Source organism: Drosophila eugracilis, unplaced genomic scaffold, assembly GCF_018153835.1.
Source record: "Drosophila eugracilis isolate 14026-0451.02 unplaced genomic scaffold, ASM1815383v1 contig_1828, whole genome shotgun sequence".
In the NCBI taxonomy this organism is placed as follows: Eukaryota; Metazoa; Arthropoda; class Insecta; order Diptera; family Drosophilidae; genus Drosophila; species Drosophila eugracilis.
The window spans coordinates 615,924-637,578 of NW_024572675.1; the positions used below are offsets into that span (position 1 = coordinate 615,924).

Consider the following 21,655-nt stretch of genomic DNA (forward strand, 5'->3'; position numbering starts at 1 on the left):
TCCTTGATGGCGGCCGTCTGTTCGCCTTTTTAAGTTTTTCTCAATATGATAACAGCCCAAATAAAAGTACACGAATGTTTCTAATATATTTCAATTTATTTAAGTTTGCTTAGTTGGCTGTTGGCCATCATAATACATTTTACATCTGTTTATATTTATTAATGCTTTGTGTTTTCTGTGTCTGAAATACGTCCTTACCACGCTACGAGTATCAATGTGAAAAATCAATTACAAAGCATTCGGCCTGCACAGCGAAGCTCTTCCAATGCGCACTGCAGATGTGTTACACGGGTATATAGCGCCACCCACCTGCATATATGTGCATTAGATAAAACTAACTGAAGCATCAAGCAGGGGAGGCAACCAACGGGCCAGCAGTAACAGGGGGGCATAACATGCAACATAAATTCGGTCGCTTGACCTGCGGCAAAGTTGTTTTTTCATTTTCACGATTTCTAAACGCGTTTTTCGAATGTTACGCCAAAAGGAAAAAGGATGGAATGGAAAAACACGTGAATAAAGGGCGGTCTTATTAAATCAGGAGTCTACGAGTGGGGCGAGGCTTTCAGGAATGACTGAATACCCTGTACAATGGGAACGGAGTCACAAACTGGGTCAACACTAGAAATGATCTTGTCAAGTAAGTTTTTTGTTTTATCTGCAAGTGATTTGATGGCTTAGTCACTTCTTCATCTATCAGATACATGACCGAGTTACAAGCCAAGGTCGGTCTAAATACTTTTCCCAAAATCACTAGAATTCTCAACATCCTCATCGCCATTTTAAAGAGTATTCCAAAGCCAACGCTCGCGAAAGGTCAAACATTTGTGCGACAACGAGGGGACTGATTTGTAAGTAAGGACATGGGAATGGGATGACGGATGGTGGGTGGAGGTCTTTCCCAGGTTGAAATAACATGGGGAATTTTTAGAAAAGCGACGACAAAACGTCGAATGAAAGATAAATAAAGAGCGCCGCCCAGGCAGTCAAAAAGAAAAATCGCTGGAAAAAGATGAAATAAAATAAGAATAAAAATGTCAGAAAAGAAACGAAAGCGAGGAGAGCGCAGCGCGTTTCCTGCGATAAATCAAGGTGTGGGCACGGCTGCGACCGAGGCAGACGCGGGACAGAAGCACCAATGGAGGAGCATGGATGGTACATACGCATCTATTACATGGCGCCCTGCGAACTGTCGCACCTGCGCTGCTGCCCAATTTCCCAATTCTCTTCACAGTCAATCTGAATGGTTTTCGGGTCGCTTTGGAATACAAATATTTTTGCAGGTGGCAGAGGCTGATGCCGCTTAGGTGCTACAGAATCGATTTTGGTTCGGTTTCAGGCCTGTTCCGTCCGGGACTGGTTCACTTGTCCACCTGGGCTGGCTCCATGGTGTACATGTCGCGCAGCAGCCGCGCAATGGGCACGTTGCCGATGGTCTCCTTGAAGAAGAGCGCCTCGATGGTGGCCGCACGGATGGTTCGGAGTGACGGCAACAAGAGCAGGAGCCTACCGAAGCGGGTAGCCTGGCGAGGGTAGCGCAGCCGCACATGGTCGGAGAGGATGCACTGCGCCTGGTCCTGCAGCATCTCCACTGGCTGCACGTCGCAGAGGCCGGCGGTCTCCGGAGCGAACAGAGCGATAGCCTTCATACAGCCTACCTCACTGCCGTCGGGAGTGATCTGGCGGAAACGGCACAGGATCTCCTGGATCGTCTTCATCTCTGTCTGCGTGGCCTCGTCCTGCAGCACCCGCTCTCGGATAAGTGGCGATTCTAGGATGGGCGTTAGGTCCAAGGGTATAGTCCACTGCGCGAGGTTCAGCAGGAAGAGCTCCTTCCATGACTCCTGGAATAAAATACATGAGACATAGATTACTCTTAAATCAATCTGATCTATAAGGCAGTTGCTGAAAGCTGTGTCTCCTAACGTTACTATTACCTAAGCCTAAAAAAATATAATAATTTATGATAAGAGGCACGAAAGAGGTATGATGAAACCTCCAGTGGAGGGTTTAACCAATAGATACGAGAATCTGATAGTCGTTTCTTCTCGCTTATTACTGTCTACTGCCTGTATCTATCTATATCAGCTCTCTCTCTCACCAATCAATTTAGCAAGTAAAAATAGGCTTAGTACCACCTCGACCTGTATCATTAATAAAAACAAGTCTGTTTTTAAGGCGGCAAAAGCCAGTATTCTCACCTGCAGCAGAAGGTGCTGGTCGTTCTTTGAAAGCGTCTGGAAGGGCATGAGGCACTTAACCCAGCGCACCGCCATGAAGAGCAGGCGCGCCGTCGTCTCCTGCAGCATCTCCCAGGAGAGCAACCGCGAGTCAAGCAGCTGCTGCGGAAAGACCAGCGTGTTGTGCTGCACTTGGTACTGGATGAGCTCCTGGCACTTGTCCGGGCTGAGTAGCAACTCCAGGAACCCGCTGGAGCTCGTTGTCGTGGGGCAGGTAATGACACCTGGCCTCGGAGGAGGGGGTGTGGGGGTGGTGGGAGTTGGCGATCCGGATGTGTAACTGGCTTGCTTGTGCTCTCCGTTGTTATTGTTGTTGTTGTTATTATTGTTAGCGCGGATCAGCAGGGAGGTGTGGCTGGGTGGAGTGGTGGCCTCACTGAGACTGTGCCGCGACGTCTGGCGGTGCTGCGGAGAGCCCGAGGAGGTGGTCTGCGTAGGAGCCGGCGAAATGCTGCCGGCACTCAGGGGAGGCGAGGCCGATGGCGAAGGTGTCTCCGTTTCTACGTTCACCCGCGGACTCTCGCTGCCCAGGCTGAGACCCTCCTCCCCACCGACGCTTCTTGATCCAATGCTTGAGATGGACTGGATCGAGTTGCTGGGCGAAGGCGAGGAGTAGTTGAGATTGTTGCTGCTGGAAGAAGAAGCCTGGGCGGTCGAAGCGTAGGGCGTGGCCGTGGAGGACACAACGGCCGCAACAGCTGTGGCAGTGATCGCCGGTAGCTTGCTAGCAGCTTCCGCGATCAGGTTGTGGTGCAGCAAATGCGACGGAAAGGGGAGCGTGGGACCGGGTCCGCCACTCGAGATGGAGGTTGAGTTGCCGGCTGGGTTGCCCGCCACGCCGCCATGTGTAGCTGGCAGCGAGTGGCCAGAATGTCCCGGATGATGGAAGGCCGTTGCATGCTGATGGCCCGCGGCTCCGTGGTGCAGGTGGCCACTCGGGGGAACTGGACCCTGCTGTTGCCCACTGGCCGACAGGTGGAAGCTACCGGGTGTTGCGGCTGCAGCGGAAGGATGGGTGGAGATGTGCTGTGTGTAGTTGAACGAGGCCGATACATTCGTGACCAGTGACACGGGCAGGTGGCCGCCGTGGTGGTGGTGGTGTAGGCCCGCAGCAGCCGCTGCAGCAGCCGCCGCATGATGGGCCGCCGCTGCGTGGGCGTGGTGATGATGGTGGTGGTGGTGATGGGCGGCTGCTGCATGGTGGGCCGCGGCAGCAGCGGCCGCAGCATGGTGGTGGTGGTGGTGCAGTTGGGGATGTAACTTGGGTTTCCTCGGACCGCGCTCGTGCTGCACAGCTGAGGAAGAAAAAATGGAGTCTTGGCTGTAGAAAAACTTCTGAACGGTTTAAGTTTTGTAATAATGTGTTTGGCGTTATAAGTGTATTTAGATATTAAGCTCATTTGAAATTCAATAGTCTAAATCATCAATCCCAAAATTAGACCTCCCTGAAGCCTAAGCATGCACCCTTTCAGTCAATGGCCTAGGCAATGGCATAGGTACGTGAAAATGCAAATTAGTTACTACTCCTGAAAGGTCTGCACAGATACTTAAACTATATAGCTCTGAAGTTATAATGCTGCTCTTTACAAGGGACCGAGAGACCACGCTGGCATGCATAAAATCACTTCAAGTGTGTAATTGCGATAATCTGCCTCTAAGTAGTTAAATAAATAAAGTTAATTTCAAAGATACTCTTGCCTAGCTTGGTCCCATCTTCCCTTTGCCTTCTGAAACTTTTCGGAAGAGGTTTTGTGGTGAGGTCCCAGAGGTTGGGCTTCCTCCGATTCAGGTCAGGAGTGGGCGGCAGAAGGAAAGAAATAATAAACCGATTATTAGAGCGCTGGAGATGCAAAGATACGAGCCAAGAGGACACAAAGTAGCGGATTGGATTGGATAGGATAGGCGAACTGTCCTCGGGCGTGTGAACTGTTGCATATGCCTCGGGCCAGTCCTGAGCGGAAAATGGGGGTTGAGGAGCACACCATGTGTGTGTGTGGCTGTCATGACTTTTATTTGTTTGTAATTAAATGTATCTATAGCTGCGCTGCGAGTCTTGTAGATTGCATGACGTGGCGTAAAGGGGTGACATTTTAATCCCCAGCTAATCGCATATGTGAGTGCTTCGCTCTGTAAAATGACTACAGTCAGGTGGGGACCTTTGCCCCCAAGCCTAGCTACTTCCCGTGCCTACATTCATAAAACTAGAAAAAAGCGGCTGCGTAGAGCGGGAAAGTCTCAAAGCTTTTAAAAGATCACAAATTTCAATTAAAGAAAATGCCAAACTCATCAAATTTTTACGCTGCGGGTTTAACAAACTTCAGGTCCCAGTTTCGTGCGGACTTAAAAATGTGGTTCAGCGAAATGCGAATACGAAAGAAAGTTGAAAGTTGAATATGCCCCCGCGGAACTCAAGCACCAAGTTAACCCTTTGGCTGTGACTCCGAAAGCCCCTTCCCCAGGCCTGCTCAAACATGGAAGCGCGCGAAAAAGGCAACAGAATCAGCTAGAATGACAGGAAAACTTAAAATATCTGCATCCCCTTCTGTGGGAACTAAGCCATTTTTTCCTGATTGGAAGGCACCCGAAAGCACCGAAACCAAGGGCGGAAAGGAAAGTTGATGGGTAAAAGTAACGATTTACTTCCTGCGAAGTTATGAAAGTGGAAATGCACAAGTCGTGTCTGTTTTCCGTGCAACACAGCAAGAGCTGTAGGCGTTCTGGAAAAAGCTTAGCCGAATCAAGTTGATAACGCTAGCTCAGCTAATGAACAGTCGCTGCAGAGTTGGGAGAATCTGTCAATTCTTGAGGTAGATTGAGTTCACCATCCACAAAGTGTTAATCTTTTTACTCAGAAAATGTTTAGGAAATTAAAGTAGTGTATACTTCTATAGGGTGAGAGGCCAACAGATCCGTGGTCCGACCATAGATCGAGGATTTATACCACAGATATAGGCAAAGAAGTGAAATAAACCTCAAGTCTGAAAGTACTTACTTTCACAGAGTCCGCGAAAAAAAATGATTCTGGCTGGGCTACACCTATGGAAATTACTCAGCAGCTAACTACTTGACAATTGCTCAATTCTTAGGCCATTGTTGGCCCGACAATTCAGTCAGCCCGAGAACCCATAATGCGGCTATTATGGACTATTAAGCACTCCGCTGCCACTGCTAGTCTGGGCAACCCCCGACCGACCCGGGATGATGGGCGCACGCGAACACCCCTGCTTACACCACCTCGGAGCACATCGAATCACTTCAAGTGTTTTCCTAATTTCACGGTTTATATATCTTTTTATTTTATTTTATTTTCGGTTTGGGCCTGGGCCTGGGTTTGAGTGCCACGGCGTCCGCCCCCTCGCAATTTGCAAACGTTGCCTTATTTACTTTTAATTTGCCTGCCAAACAATCGCATTCTGATATATTCCCTTTTGGTGAGGTTTGATTACGACATTATCTGAGGCCCGAGTGGGAGGCCCCGCATAGAAGGCACGGGCGCTGCTCATTACCGTTTACCGATTTATTTATTTCGATTTCTGGGGCACGCGTTGCGCTTTTCAGCTTATGGGCGCCCGGGTATCCTTCGTCCTCGCCACGGAGATGGCTGCTTTCGAGTCCGGTGATGATGCCCATCATTTGGGTTTTGCGTGCGGTATCGTCGTGAAGTCGCCGTGGTCGTGCCTCGCTGTGGGAATGGAACAGCTGCGTGGCAGCTCGCTTTCCACAGCCACTTATCATTAATTTTTCCGCCGCGTTTTCCTGACCCATTCTGGCATCCCTGCCAAGACAATCCTGTCTTTGTCTGTTCCGTCTGCTCCGTCCGACCCTCGGCTGTCTTGCCTGGTCCTTTTCCTCCTCAGCAGCCCATGAATGCATGTATCTTGACATAATTGTTTTTGGTTTCACGGAGCTTCTGGTCCGCTTCCCTGTGCGCTACCCTAATTAATTGATTAACTTCAGCAAATCGGTCAATATGTTTGCTATGCTGCTCCTTTTCCATGTGTCTCGCTGTCCTGCGGGGGAGTTGTGCTCAGCGAGGAGGGGTGCGATCATCGTAATGGGTTGCTAATTAGATTTGTAGACTGTAATTTTTTCGCTCGTTCTTTTAGCCAGCGGGCGTAACTTTCTGTACCACATTTCGGAAAAGCCTGGGAAACTGTTCAGGTGCTTATATGCGGTGGAGGAAGGAGTAGCAAGGACTGTGGTGTGAGAGAAGCTCCTTGATTTCCGTAAGAGTTTATAAGTCAAGTGTTAATTAGATTTCATATTCATGAGATTTAAACACTTTCTTAGCACGGTATCATACTCGCTTTGCTATAAAATATTTAAGACTTACGTTGGGTGCGATTTGTTGTTCTTTTAGGCGGATGTACATGTGATGACGAGGAGTTCACCTTTTTGGAGCCTTTTTGGCACAGTTTCATTTTAAATTCTATAGTAAAGGTAAAGTAAAGGAACTAACACTGAAAATTATTCTAGGAAACCCGTTAGAATGGTCTTAAATTTCATAAAAGTTGTATACGTATTTCATCATCCAAATTTTATATGAACTTTAACTTTTCCTGAAAAGGCCTAAAGTGTCCATAGTGTAGAAATATGATCAGGAACTCTAGCCAAGTAGAGTTAGACATGCCTGTCTGTCTGACAGAACGAATATTTGTGATTGCGATATATTGCATAAATCAGCGCTCATGAACTCGGAGAGAATTTTAAATCAGAAACTATTTAATTTGGCTGTGCCTGCCGTCGTACCAACTTGCTTAAGAAGCAATCGAGATATAAAGGCTGTAAGGAACAGCAGTCACTGTAATGTTACGGAAAAATTTACATAACGTATGGGCTTATCAACAGATGGCGCTTTTATGTTAAATCTCCTGTTGTAGAGTAACGGGATCTTGTAGCCGTAGAACTTCTCCATTTGATTTTTTGTTGCCGGTTCTTAAAAGCAGCATTTCTATGATCTATTTTATGAAAGCATTATTTAACGATACTGAATGATAGCATTCACAATCGTAGAACACAGGGGCACAGCTTAAGAACACATCTTTCCATCATAAATAATCGATTTTTTATTTATAAAGCGAATTTTTATTGCTGCTATCGGCATTCGATAAATCGGGACCGAATTTCTCAAATCTTAATTCAAACTTCGAGATATAAAGAAAAACTGTCTATATCGAATATTGGTTTCATTATGCTAAGACTTATCTAGTATAGTTGGATCCGGTGATATATTGTTGATATCTACGACAAGGCTTGAGGCCCTTCTTATGAATTTGTGACGTGGCAAGTGGCTCCGAGCATGATGAGGCCAACGGCTTTTACGCCTCTGACTCTCGTTCGAGCTGCGCTCGCCCAGTGGGTAAGTGATTTTAAATCCGCTTTTAATGTTGACACTGACACGTTTGACTCACTCACGCACACTGCAATGCAGGCAGGATGTGGGCACGGATGTCGGTGTGGATGTGGGTGTTGGGCTTCATGTCCATGACATGTGCAAGCCAGGCGCATTTACATGTCGCACAGTCTCTGGCGAAAGTGTATGCACATATCGTAGTAGGCTATAATGTCAATTAAGTAAAACAGGCAGCGCATGTGTATGTGTGTATGTGCGTGTGAGTTTGCATGTGTGGGCGTGTCTCTCAGCCATGGCTTTCTGTGCCCTGCAGCCATGTGTAAATGAAATTGCGTATACGTAATGTGGTGGGGGTGTTCGACGATAACTCATCCGAACCGGGCGGCTTAAAAGCTACGCAATAAATATCACAAGGGTACATTTTCCTCTATATATATATGTATAGGCGTGCGTACGACATGGTGCGATGGCATGCACATCAGCAAAAATCAATACGTTAAAATGTGGTCATGAAATTAGCCGAGACTGCCTTTTGCGCCAGCGCCAAAAAGTCGTCTCTGGAATAGACATCAACAACAACAGAAATTTACATTGACACCGTCATGGACAAAACGAGCCACTCCCACAGTCATGGCCCGAAAATGAAGCCAGTCTGGGGAACCACAGTCTGTTGACAAAAGAGCTTAAGAGCCCAGAAGTATGCAACAATATACTCGTACAATGTACATTCTAGGTGCGAGTCGCAGCACCAACAGAAACTAAGACCACTTCCATTCAGCAGTCCTTCTCGATGGGTTTACACTTGGCTGATTCCAGGAAAAGGTTTCTGCCCGTCCACTTGGGATTGTGTCTGCTGTTTGTCTTATCGCCTTCTCTTGTTTAATCCCATGAACTTTGCTCACAGGAGGAGAAAGTTGCCTTCGTTAAGCGCTAAGGTTAAAGTTAGTACGGATCGACTCAAGCCAAGACAATAAAATCCTACGCCAATATTGATGAATCTCACACAAATCGCTCTGTATGAATTCAACCCTTTCTTACTGCGCTCTTATATAGATGCACTCCATTCTTTATCATTTCCACAATAGCTGTAGAATTGCTGAACCATTAGCTTTCGAGTAATAAAGTATGCATATTTCGATCAAATCCCCAAACTTTGGCAAGAACATACAATCCTACATACATATTTCTTTAAAAGGATTTCTAAGACTCAAAGCGGAGATTATTCTACCAATTTTTAAGAAAACGAAATACATTTGGAAAAGTGTTTAAAGCATCAATAAAACATGATTTTATGATATGTGGTTAAAAAAATCTGTTGTAAATATGCCGAAATGTATGCAGTAAAACCAAGAAATTAGACTCTTAATTGAACTATAAACAACTTGAACTAGGCATAGGGATACACAAGAAATTTCGAAACTAGCAACTCATTCAAAATTAGTTTGTTAACAGCCTAACTGTTTAAAAAACCAGAAATAAATATCGAGGGATTAGAATGTCTTAGTGAAATATCTCTATTTCTAATATTTATACATCTTTCTTGGCCCTTATAAGCTTCATTACACATCACTTCTCGCCTCATCCCACACCCTGGGATATAATGACCCCACCATCATCACTCCCCTCTGCGCAGCTCTCAGCCGAAAGACACTTTTTAAGAATGAGACTCGCGAGGCAACACAAATCACTCAAAACGAGAAATCCGCTTAAATCGCCGCGTAAATATTGGCACAGAAAGAAAGAAAGTGAGCCACGGAGGGGGCGCTACGTGTAGTATGCGTGTTGATGATGCTGACACTTTGGGGTATACAAATGCAAATACCATTAAATGTGACAAGTGGCAACATAATTTGTAAGCAGAGCTCTTGTCGCCGCTTCTTATTTTTCTCCGTCCTTCCCAGGATATTAGCATACAAAGTAGCCAACATTTGTAATTCTGTCAGCTCTGGGTTCAGAGCGCTTTGACAGCGAAATGTGCGACGCCTGTCATATTTTCCCATAATAACTTATTTGTCAGTTCTAAAGTGCGCTGACGTGCTGATTGGTCAGCTGGAAACTGTCAAATCGCTGTTCAGTCGGACATGGGTGGGTGGAATCTGTCTTGGAGGAACCTTTCATTCTCATATCTTAATGAGACGCCATTGCTAGACCAAACGAAGTCCTAAACTGTGTGGCTATTAGGCTATTCTTTCATATTAAACATCTATTTGTCAGACTGTATTCATACAAACTGCAGGATCTAAGGAGATCTTTAGATTACACTAAAATACGTTAATTCGGAACTCGATAAAACAAGCGAACGTTGTTCGATTTGAAAAGTGTGAAAAGTATTTTGATTTCGAATGTTCTTTCGCTTAATATGATTAAATCCCATTATTCTTTTAGAAGTAATTAGGAAATGAATGAATGTTAATTTATATTATTTAAATAATGAAATGCCTCAGGGCATCTACTTTGTAAAATCACAGATGACATTTTCTTCTTCTACCATATTAATGTTAATAAAATTGGTTAACAGAGTTACGGGTATATTATAGCCGTATGCCTCGACTAGAAGGTCCCTTCTTTTGATGTTCAAAAAGAGTAGTTTTGATGAAGCTGATGATCTTCCCTTTCAAGATTATTTAGTCAAACTGCTAGTGCAACGTTTTCGTAAAGCGACTCTCTGTCTTAACTGCATAATAACTATCCAAAGAGCTGCGAGGCCTTAGCTTTACTTGCCCTTTGGCACCGACATCGGAAAATGACATAGAGCAACGAAAACTTGGAATACTGGGAACGGAAAAGCCGCTGCTTGAACTCATTTCAGACCCGAAAGCCCCACCACAGTCATCAGCACTAGCGACCCCCAACAACTTTGCTACTCGCATGACCTCAGCCCACTCGTCCACCCAAACTCACAAAAATGTTACACAAACGTGCCTTGAACGATTTTTGTGGCTTTTTTGCTTTCTGCTCTAAACAACAAAAGCATTTTGTCTGGGATTCCAGAACGGCGATAGGGCGGAGCATTTCCCTGGCCCTGGAGTGAGGTGAGGATGGCGGAAGATGTGTGAATTGCTGGCGTCCATGTGTGTTTGTTGTTTATTTACGGAACCAGCCAAGAAAAACCCCAAAAAGGCATCCCAACATGAGGCTTTGTAGCGGCGAACTAAGAAAATATGGCAGGGAATGCGAGAAACAAGTTTGTTCATCCCACATCCTGTTCATATCTCTGACATTGTTGTGATGGCTTGGCTTGGACTAGGGAAACTTGTACATGTTATTTCATCGCAGGGATAATCCTATAAAAAATAGTAATGAATCGGATTTATAAAAAAAATTAAGAAATGGCGACAACGTATCTTTCGATTATGTAATATGAGTTTCAATTTTGACTTAACAACAGACAGGTTTGAGGTTTGTTTTCGAATCATTATTCAATTCATTATTCAATCTACATATTGCCCCTTTTCATCTCCATCTACCCTTTATCTACTTTCCATAAGTGGAGCTTTCTCTCTTTTTCAGGGAATTTGTTCGTCGGTTATCATCTGCATCGACTACCACAAGACCATCTCGCTTTTCTTTTTCTGTTGTCCTTTTTATATGGGGTACTCTAGTCTCTCTTGGTTGGTGGCTAGCTGTACAAGGATCCTTCACCACCCATCGCCCACCGCCCTCACTTGGGCACACCAGCCACCACCGCTGAGAAGGTCCTTGGGTTGACTGACGTCTAAGTTCGAGCTTTGGGCATCATCACTTGATTGTCAATACATTTTAGTCGCATTTTCAGCGAGCGGATAATGCGTGTAATCCGCTATTAAGTGCACATTGTCAATCGACCTCCCCGAAAGAGTGGCCCTTGCGTGTGGAAAATCTGCAGCGTTTCTCACGCTGCTCTGGTCCCGTGCTCTGGGCCGGCTCGTCTGTGCAGTGAACCCGTCAATGGTAGCCCCTGAACGCTGAATACTGAATACGCATACTGACTACTGGGTACTGAATCCATGAGATGAGTCTGGCTCCTGGATGTAGTCGCTGAAGTCCGCCCCCCTCCCGACCGAGGATACCACGAATGGTCGTCGCTATTATGTGTTTTTACGCTACATTTAATGTTGGCTTAAGAGCTTTAAAGCTAGCATTACTGCTTTGAGCTGTGTGTTGGGCTTGGTTGTGGCTACGGGAGTACCGATGGCCAGCTATATGGTGCTATATTGTCTGATATCAATTTTGAGATCTTTTCTGAATGAGCTTTATCAAGAGACTGAAAAAAGCGATTATCTTCGATATGGTCATGTGATTTACGATTGTAATTTACGTAGTTTGTAAAGTTTCCATAACTAAAAATAATGGGTCGATGAGGGATGAGTAATTTAAATCAAAATAAATCTAGAAATCACTTGAACATCTACAATAAAATGCAATCAAAATCTGCTTAAATTGCAAAAAAAAAGGTGTAGTTCCTTGTTTAAAAGTATTGAAATTTGATGTTTGGTTAATATAAACATTAAAAATCCTGGAAAGTGTCTAAAGTCTAAAAGTCTAAAGTCCTAAACAAGCCTGCTGACATTATAAACTCATAAACGATTGAGATATACAGGAGAGGGACAGGTACTTAGGTACGTTTTGGTACCACAATTCGGACATTTCGTCCACATTTGTATTATCTAAATGAATAGTCTAATTTTGTCTTTGTGTAGTTTGCAAAATCAGTTCCAACACTTTCCCCCATTAAGTCCTTTTCCCCCGAGGTGCGACCACAGGATTGGGGCTCGCATAATTTATAATCAGCTTAATGACAAATTCAGCCAAAATTCAAATGACAGTCCCGCAGTCTAGCCCCAACTGTGGGCGGAAGGAGCCGGCGGCATTTCGGTTTCCGAGTTTTATGTAATTTATGCCCAAGGACCTTGGCGAAAACAGGCTTCTCGAGCTAATTTGCTGCATAATTAAGTGTATTTGGAAAGTAAAACAATACTTGCGGCGCAGCAGAGGAGTGGTTACAGCGTTAGTATGGTACTTACCGTCCTTATTCATGGCGGATTGGAAGCACTTGGCCAGGCGACACGCGCGGCACTGGTTGCGATGGGTCTTGTCCACAGGACATCGACCCTTGAGATCCCCGGTGGCCTTACAGGTGTAAATCCGATTTCGGTGAATGCTCCGCTTAAAGAAGCCCGAGCAGCCTGAAAGGATTAGCTAAGCTTACACTCTTATTACTTCGGCCCTTCCTGGACTCACCATCGCAGCTGTAGATTCCGTAGTGCTTCCCGGAGCTGCGATCGCCGCACACCTTGCAGGGAATGTCCAACAGGCGGTCGCCCGCTAAAAATGATACGAAAATTTCAAATTGATGGATTTACAGGTTAAACCAGACCCCACTATCACAAATACTACTTAACTGGAGCTAAATGTAACGCATACTCCTGAAAAGGGTTTTTCTTAGTCTTAACAATCTGAACTTGTGAGGAATACTTTCATTTTAAATATTTTCAGGGACTCCGATAAACCAAATTCATTGCAAAGCAATTCATTCTAATTTTCGGAATTTCAAAAACGTATTTAAATTTGAGAGTTGCTCTTAACATTGCTTCTGGTTAGCTCAAAATGGTTCGATTCTTGTAGCTGCCCATGCAGGAATAATAGAAAGGAAATGCACTTTGTCTTTGGCTTATTTCACTTTTACTTCCTGCTACGTCCACTTCGCCCTGCTCCTTTAACCTGGCCAAAACCAGGAGTCACGCCCAAGGGGAGCTGCCTACTTTGCGGCACAGCTTTGAGTGAGTTTGCCGCGGATTAGCTTGTGAAAGTGGCCCGCACACTCGCATCTCGTCTTGGACGGCATGTGGCAAGCAGGAGCGGGATGGCGAGATGGGAGGATGGCAGCCCTTTGAGTGGCACGCTTCGCAAATTAAGTTCAACACCCGGCACTTGTCAAAATAAAACGCTCGCCCTTTGTTGTGGTCCTTTGTCCTGTGACATTTGACATATTGTCGCCAGTGGAGTTCCCTCGGTTTGGATTTGGGTTAGGGCTTGGGTCGGGGCTTGGCTGGCGCGTGTTGCCAATTTTCACACCCTGCGGATCGGCAATTGTCCGCAGCGTGTTAACACCTCTCGAGTGGCCGGGCGTGCCGCCTTTTCTGGGGTTGCATCGGAATCGGAATATGAAGACCCGTTGACACCTTCGGAATCGGGCCTTTTCCAGTCCGTTGTTTTCTTTTTTAAAATTTGCCATTGTTGATTTTACATATTTCTGTTTATTTATGCCATCACTTCCTACTTCGAAAACCCTTTTTCGTGTTGGCTGGTCGGTGGGTGGGTTAAGACCCATATTAACCTTATGCAATATGCTTTTTGAATTTTTTATGGAAATCTCGGACATGTTTAGATAGGCGAAAGGCCTGAAGAATGTGGGAAAAACGTGACAGGCTTGCATTATAGGCGTGAGAGCTCCAGAATAGGTTTTTAAAATTAGAATTAGCTAAAGTTGGGAGAGGTAACCAAAGGAACTTAAAAGTAAAATGAGTATTCAATGACCGAAAACGGTTTACTGGAATGGCGTAGCCAAAAAGTCCATCAGTGCCAGAAATCATACTTTCTTTGAACTTCTTAGCTATTATTATTATTATTAACTTTAACCTTAACCGACTTTCATTGATTAAAACTTGGGTGAACTTCTTTTGATCGACTTCCTGATCCAAGTTAGCTTTAGTAACGTGGCTCGTTACCGGTCATTCTAGTAACTGAGTTCATCAATGGAGTTAAAAGAAATTTAATTGCAAAAAGAGGAAAGGCCTTGTAGGAACTTTTCAAATAGGGTTTGGTTTTTTACGAAAAAATTGGAACTTTTACATTGTAACACAGATAAGAAACTTTGAATGACACTCCTCTTTATTACCGAACTAAGGAAATAAGTAACCACCATAGGAACATGAAGAAATGCAAATTCTTGAAATTCTTTCAGATATCTAACAAATTTCCGTAAAAAACCGAATGAAAACATAACACAATTTAGCAAACTAATTCCAACTAAGTACCCTTAAGCAGCCATGTTAATGAAATTCCACCGAGTAAAATGGATAGGCCTGGTACGCGTAATCAATCGGTTTTTCACTTTCCCGAAGCCGATTTCAAGGATACCGTTCTGGCAATTTATGTTATGATGTCGTACAAGAGATTTCAGACGCCGCCGGTATGCCAGTTGACATAGAAAGTCCCGACGCATTCCTTTACCTGTGCCCATTTTCCTTTGGTGGAAGTATTTGAACCCTAACGTATCCAGTTTGCTTAATTGTACGTTCCACACTGCGCACTTTAAGTTGGGATAGTATCACCGGAGCACTATGTCACTTGAAATTCGGGAAACGCCTTCTGACGTTCAGATGCCGACGCGAATGCTGCCGCTGGAATCTGGACACTGAAACCTCCTGCGGACGCAAGTGCGATTGCGAAATCGGATCGCCTGGGCTGACGGACCAACTGCGAATGAAACGGGAAGCTAAGGCTGGCAGAGCCAGCAGCGAACAGACCGCCAATTACGAAAGTGAAGCTGCCAAGGAGAGGTCCTTTTTTGCAGTCAATTTGACAGGAGGGCGAGCCAAGCCAAAGGCAGTAGCCACCCCGCCCATCCGCCACCCCCCAAAGCCACAAACGAAAAGGCGGAAAGCGCAGTTGAGTTGGGAAAATGAAAGGCAGCGAGCTCCGGGAATAGAGATCCGAGATCCGAGAACCGAAAACCGAGAACCCAGAACACAGAACCAGACCCGGGGAAATCGAAGCAAAACGAACAAAAACAAACAAAAAAAAAAGAACGCAAACGAAAGTCGAAAATTTACGAAAAGCTACCAAATGTTACATTTCATCCCTTGATAGTGGACCAAAAGCAGCCACCCACTCTACCACCCTTCTCCCATCCCACTCTCCCATTCCGGAGTGGGTGGACGCCAGAGAAGAGAGAGAAAAAGAGCCGAGGGAGGAGAGCGAGGAGCGCCGGGTAACCAACCGGAAAACGCCCTTTTTTCAGTGCCCGGCCTGATGCGATTACAGCAAATGAGGGGACTTCCTGCCGTCCACCATTTTTGTTTTTCAACCTGCAAACCCACCGACCCAGCTGCTCACGCACACTGGCGCAGCGGCGCTCCGCACGCACACTGGCGCACAGACATATCCTGTGGCTTTCGACAATTCACCACAAAATGTCAAGAATGACGAAAAGCTAGCCGTGGTACTGCGACTGCGACTGCGACTGCGACATTGTAGTGGTGTGTGCTGGCGCTGTCCTGCTCCCACAGCTAGCCATCTCGCTCGGCGTCCTTCCGATGTCCTGCTCCTTGCTGGGCAAATATCCTTCGTCGGCGTAGCTGCAAAACTCTCCTGGCTTCTCTCGATTTTCCTACATTTTTTGCTCTTTGTTCGGTGCAATCCGGCGCTTGTAGGCTGACGGATTATTAGTTCTAAAGTCAGGACCTCTTCTGCCGAAAGGGCGGCTCAGTTAGGGTACATTTAACCGGGCGAGTCACTTGAGTTGCCTGCCATCGATTTAAATGTTAGTTTTATATTAGTTACATTATGAAATGCCATTTAAGACCAAGTCAATTATTATAGTAGCTTCGTATTGTACTTATTTCCTGTGGCAGGGTGCAGTCGCCTAATTCCGATAATCAAAGTCAAATCGTTTCTTTTCAGTGATGAAAAAACAACTTTACTTTTAAAGCGATTGGTGTACGATCCCAAATATCAAGTTCCTTAATAAACTTAGAAATGATGTTCTGATTCAAAATAAGCTTGAAACAAAGGAAAAATTGATTTTAAAAAGATTTCAATGTATCTTTAATATGATCGAACAGATGAAGATCGATTCATCTTTTAGGTATATAAAGTTCAGCCAAATTATGGCAGTATAGAGGTCATTAGAATGTCCCTTAATCAGAGGCAATAGCAGTTCGGAGATTCTTAATAAGAGCAATCATCGGAAACAGAATGGAGTTGTCCATAAAGTAGAGTAACACATCATATGTGGAAGGACATATAGCTTCCACACATCTATTCCAGCATAAGGCTAGACATGGACCCTGCCTGAGTGAGTGGAAGTGCTTTGGGGAATTCCGCAATGGCGTTTCCCCAGCTGGCACTGGCTGGAGTAACTATGGCTATCGAAATCGCAATCGCAGCTCGGTCGGTTGCTGGTATGTTGATAGGGGTTGATTTACTGACTCTCATCCAAATTGAAGTGACTTTTGGGACAGTGTGAGCGGGTGCCGTGCTCACCCACACGACCACGCCGCTGAACGTCTTGCACATGACATTCGGCTTAGAGGGTGGAGTCTTGTAAGTCGATTCGGCGAGGGGCTCAGGATAAGCCCCGTGTCCATTACACAGCCCATTTGGCTGACTGTGGTTACAAGGCCGGCCCACTGCTCGTATATAACGCTGCCCCACGCACGCCTTCCAAATACGTTCCTGTGGTTATATTAACCAGTCAGAACGCAAAGTCATTTGCAGCAACGACGTGAACGTCGCCGTCGGTCGTAACTTTGCCACCCCACCATTCTGCCGACCCTGAACCCAACACCACCCACCACCAACCTCCTACTCCCCCCACCCCGCTCTACACATACATGGCAAATTTGCGGCATCAAGAAGTCGCATTTTTCTATGCCCCCTCCCTTTAGCTGCATTTGCGTTCTCTTTTGCTCCTGCAACCCCGGCAGGATTTGGGTTTGCAGTGTGTGTGGCTAGGCCACGCCCCCGAGGCGAAGGAAACTCACCACTTCCCGGAAACCCTGCGCAGGCGCTCGCTCAAATTCGAATGAAAGTTCGAAAAGAAGTTTCGGTGACAAGGGAGGCCATGGGTTTCATTTCTCTGTCTGTCGAGGCTGGGATAGCTCGATTTTCATTCGATTCGGCCTCTTCAAACAACTCGGAAGTCCGTCCAGAAAAAAGGTTCACTACTAACTATTCATTTTCTAAAAATTTGTACGGCTCTTTATAAAAGTGTCAGGTAAGATCAGAGATGACTCTGGGAAAACGAGTTCTAAACATTTTATTTCCAGTGAGCATGGACGGCTTCTGTGGTAACAACAGTTGCAGCTTCAGCAGAGGCTACTTGCAAGGACCGAAAACCAACAACTGTGGATCCTGCTGCAATTGTCCTGGCGGCCATTGTCCCCGAATGGAGGCGGGCGGTAGTGGCAACGGGGCGCGAGGGCAGAGTCAGTTCGAATGTCCTGGTGGCAACTGTTGCCCTGGTGGACGCTGCCCTGCTGGAAAGGCGCACTTTAATCAAGGCTGGCAGAGCGGGAGACGCTAGCACCAAACAGCTAGCTATCCCGCCACACTCGGCAACCTCCATTGAAATCGACTACCTCCCACCGGCACACTTAGAAAAATTGTAATTCAGATAAATTTAACGTGGTGAAAAGGCTGTCGATGTACATTATTCGGGGCTACTTTTGGGTTCCTTGCTTGCAAAGAAGACGGGAAATTGAGGTTGAAGAAGAAAGATTACCATTGTCGATTGCTGCGGCTATCGGATGCCTCGTAACTCTGTAAGCCATTTGTTTAAAAGTTCTGTAGCGCCATCTGATGGCTATAGTTGATTGCCCATATGGGGCTATATTACAACAGTCGGCATGATTTACCTGAAGGCATTTGTACAAAAAAAGAATGATGACATTGTTTCGCTACTAGAATTTTTATTTTGAAGCTAAAATCGTTAAAGTAGCAGGTTATCAGACTGATGGGTATCTGATACACGGAGCACTGACACTTCCAGTTTCATTTGATTTATTTGGTTATTTTTATTTGAAGAAACTCATCATTTTGTTTAATAATCTCGACGATTCTTTAAAGTATAAAATGTTGTACCACAACAAGTTGTAACTTGTTCTTATTTACTATTTCAAATTTTAAAATACGTTTCTGATCAAATGCTGACCAAATATTTTCCATCAAATTTCAAAGCATAAAAATGAATATTTATTGTCTTGAAGAATAGTTTTGACCACAAATACTTGGGTGGGATCGTATTGGCATTAACCATACGCGAATAGATCTCTCCTTTACGTGTTTCAGACCAATCCTAAATGTTTCCTCTTACAAACCTGTTATTAAGAATATTCGAATTACAAGTGCTTCGCAAAAGTATGACAATTGTATTTTCCATTGCCGTCTTGCTGTCTGTCATTAGAAAACTCCCCTTACCTCCAGTGACATAGGCGATTCAGACGGCGATCATGTAGGCCAAAAGTCAAAAGTATTTAACAATACGCTCAATGCTGAAAAACAGCAGCAGAACAGACTGAAGTCACCGTGCTATTCGTTTTTTACAGGTCAGTTTTACTTGTTATCTCTTGCAAAGGCTATCAGCTATGGCGCGCTGATTTCCTCTGAAATTGGCAAATATGGTTCTCGGTTTAGTGTGCTGACCGCTATGATGTTGATCGCCTGCTTGTTATTTGCCGCAAGTTACACAGTTTGTACAGCCCAAAGGGCCGAGACCAATCCAAACACACGACTGCTGAACAACATCCTCGGCTATGTCGTGGAAGATGCCAGTGCGTGTGGCAATTATTTCCAGTATGCATGTGGAAAGTACGCGAAGCGCCATATCAACGACCCCTTTACCGAGATCACCCAGATGTTAGACCACAAGGTGAATAAGAACTTCGTCCAATTGATGGAAGAGCTGGAACACCGCTCGACCTCGCCAGGCTTAGACAAGTCAAGCGTAGAGGCTAAAGCCCTGCGATTCTATCTTACTTGTCGCAATGCTCCGAAAACGACCCGAAGTGCAGAGCACTACCTAAGACTGGCCCCCCCAGACGAGACACTCGTATGGCCCCAGTTCACCGCCCGTGGGAAACCCTGGCCCAAGGATCAGTTCCAGTGGATGAGAACTTTGGCATACCTGCACCGATACGGCTTCACCAATGTCTTGGTAGACTTATTGGTCACACCGAATTACCAAAACAGTAGCGAGTTCCTATTGGACCTCAGTAAGCCCACGTTTGGGGAAGATTCGCAGCACCTGAACACCTTTACGGAAACAGTTGCAATTCTCCAGATTATGGGTGTGCCCTCGAAAAGTGTACTGCCTCTGGCGCAGAAAATAAGAAGGCTGGAATCTGCTGTACGGGTCTTGACGGAAGCGGACGATGATGATGACAGCCGAATAATGAGTCTGCATCAGCTGCAGCGCATGACCGGCTACGATTGGCACAGTTTCGTCGAGTTAACTCTTGGCTACCGCATCTCCCGACACTTCAGAGTGCAGGTCCAGAATTTGCACTACTTCACGGTCCTTAAGCGGCTAATGGACTCCTCAGACACCATAGTGGTAGCTAATTATATCATGACTCGATTTGTGCTCTACCTTCTGGAAGACACCATGGACAGCGAAGAGCCCATTGATTGCATAAAGGATGTGCGTCGTAGCATGAACCTGGCATCAAACCTACTCTACGAGCAGCGCTTTCTAGACCAGGCTACGCTGCAGAACTACACCCAGGAAATCCAAGAGATCTTTGACCAATTGCGTCGGCAGTTCCTGATGCAAATCGATAAAAATCGTCTTGGTTTGACGAGTAAGCAGAGAAGGATGGTGGCCACGAAGGCTCGAAATATCATCCTGAACATCGGCAACATGCCTACAGGGCGTGAGCATCGTAGTTTCGTTAGCCAACACTATGAGGATCTGGTCTTCTCTTCGACAGACTTTGACTACAGTCGGGAACATCTCAATCTACTGGAGTTCCGAACACGAAGGCAGATGGCACAACTTAACCAATCGACTATAAGTCCCGACGAGTACTTCTACATGCCGGATCCGATCTCGGCGATGAGCTCCAGCCCCTTCTACCTAATTAGGCGGAATATTATTATCGTGCCTTATGGGCTTCTTCAGGAGCCGCTTTTTGTTCCGGAAAGCAACGAAGTATTTAAATACAGCCTTCTGGGATTCGTTCTTGCTCATGAGCTAGCCCACTCCGTCGACACCAGCGGGGTTTTGTTAGATAGTTTCGGAAACGTTCACGACACTGGCGTAGAGATATTTAGCTCGCCACGTTACGAGGCAGGGTTAAACTGCATGAACCGCAACAAAACGCAATACCTTGACGAACGTATGGCGGATATTGTGGGTCTGGATCTCGCCTACTCCGCATACATGCAGATCGCCAAGGACATAAACGGCACAGACTTTACCGACGTCCCCCCCCAAAAGATCTTTTTTCTCAACCTGGCGCAGTTTTTCTGTGGGGACGGAGATGCAACTAACTTTCTTGAGCACGACGGCGACGAGCAGCGTCTGCAGCAAATAATCAAAGGGTTCGTCCCGTTCCAAAGAACTTTTGGATGCCGGAGCAGTAGTTTTCAGCCCGAACAATGTCAGCTGTGGTGAGCGAAGCACTGCGTGGTTTGGGTCTAATTTAAAGGATTAAATGATTAATAAAGAAAAATCTTACACATCTTGAAATGCACAGCACATTTTTGATGTTAGTCAAAAGTCACAATAGGGTTATCGGGATATACAGATCTTGAATCTTAAACTTATTTTATATAGGGACATAAATATGCAATTGCCAAATCATATATAATATAGTTACAAATATCAGTTACTGGTTCGAAAATTTCAAAATAATGTTTTTAAAGGCAGAAATGGACGCCTTGTCCGATTTCACTACCGAAACCAATGGGTTACCCCAGAACCATGTAAACCATATTGACTATCTAACTGTGATGTTATGTATGTATAGGTAGTGACAAAAAATAAACAGAAGTAGATTCTTAGACTAAGTGGAGAAAACACTCGGACTTGCCATAGTTAAAAGATGATTGGAATTGGAATTCAAAAACGCGTAAACACGAACCTTCGTGTGTCGATCGTGTTTCGTGCCACGACCAGCAGGGTATTAAAGCTGTAAACAATTTGATTTTTAAATCAATTTAATCAATCTTTCTGGATGACCCGAAAAAATCTATTTTTTTAAAGGGAATCGATGCATCGACCAGTTTGCTCACCTTAAAACAAATTTAAGTTAACAAAAAAAATTTTTTAAGTAACATAACTCAAGGAAACTAGTAA

General features: G+C 45.2%; 3 protein-coding genes across 3 annotated transcripts; 2 read left to right on the plus strand and 1 right to left on the minus strand.

The window, feature by feature from the left end:
* Nucleotides 1-181: 181 nt before the first annotated feature.
* On the minus strand, nucleotides 182-14,862 carry LOC108102474 (nuclear receptor subfamily 2 group E member 1). Its single transcript, XM_017207482.2, has 5 exons — nucleotides 14,806-14,862; nucleotides 12,814-12,897; nucleotides 12,597-12,758; nucleotides 2,202-3,535; nucleotides 182-1,844 (listed from the first exon to the last, which is right to left on the minus strand). Exons 1-5 carry the CDS (start codon nucleotides 14,813-14,815, stop codon nucleotides 1,362-1,364), a joined length of 2,073 nt encoding a protein of 690 aa, XP_017062971.1. The 5' UTR covers nucleotides 14,816-14,862; the 3' UTR covers nucleotides 182-1,361.
* Nucleotides 14,863-17,449: 2,587 nt separating this feature from the next.
* LOC108102480 lies at nucleotides 17,450-17,995 on the plus strand. Its single transcript, XM_017207493.2, has 2 exons — nucleotides 17,450-17,572; nucleotides 17,625-17,995. Exon 2 carries the CDS (start codon nucleotides 17,630-17,632, stop codon nucleotides 17,879-17,881), a length of 252 nt encoding a protein of 83 aa, XP_017062982.1. The 5' UTR covers nucleotides 17,450-17,572; nucleotides 17,625-17,629; the 3' UTR covers nucleotides 17,882-17,995.
* Nucleotides 17,996-19,003: 1,008 nt separating this feature from the next.
* LOC108102467 (membrane metallo-endopeptidase-like 1) lies at nucleotides 19,004-21,046 on the plus strand. Its single transcript, XM_017207476.2, has one exon. It carries the CDS (start codon nucleotides 19,004-19,006, stop codon nucleotides 20,969-20,971), a length of 1,968 nt encoding a protein of 655 aa, XP_017062965.2. The 3' UTR covers nucleotides 20,972-21,046.
* Nucleotides 21,047-21,655: the final 609 nt, after the last annotated feature.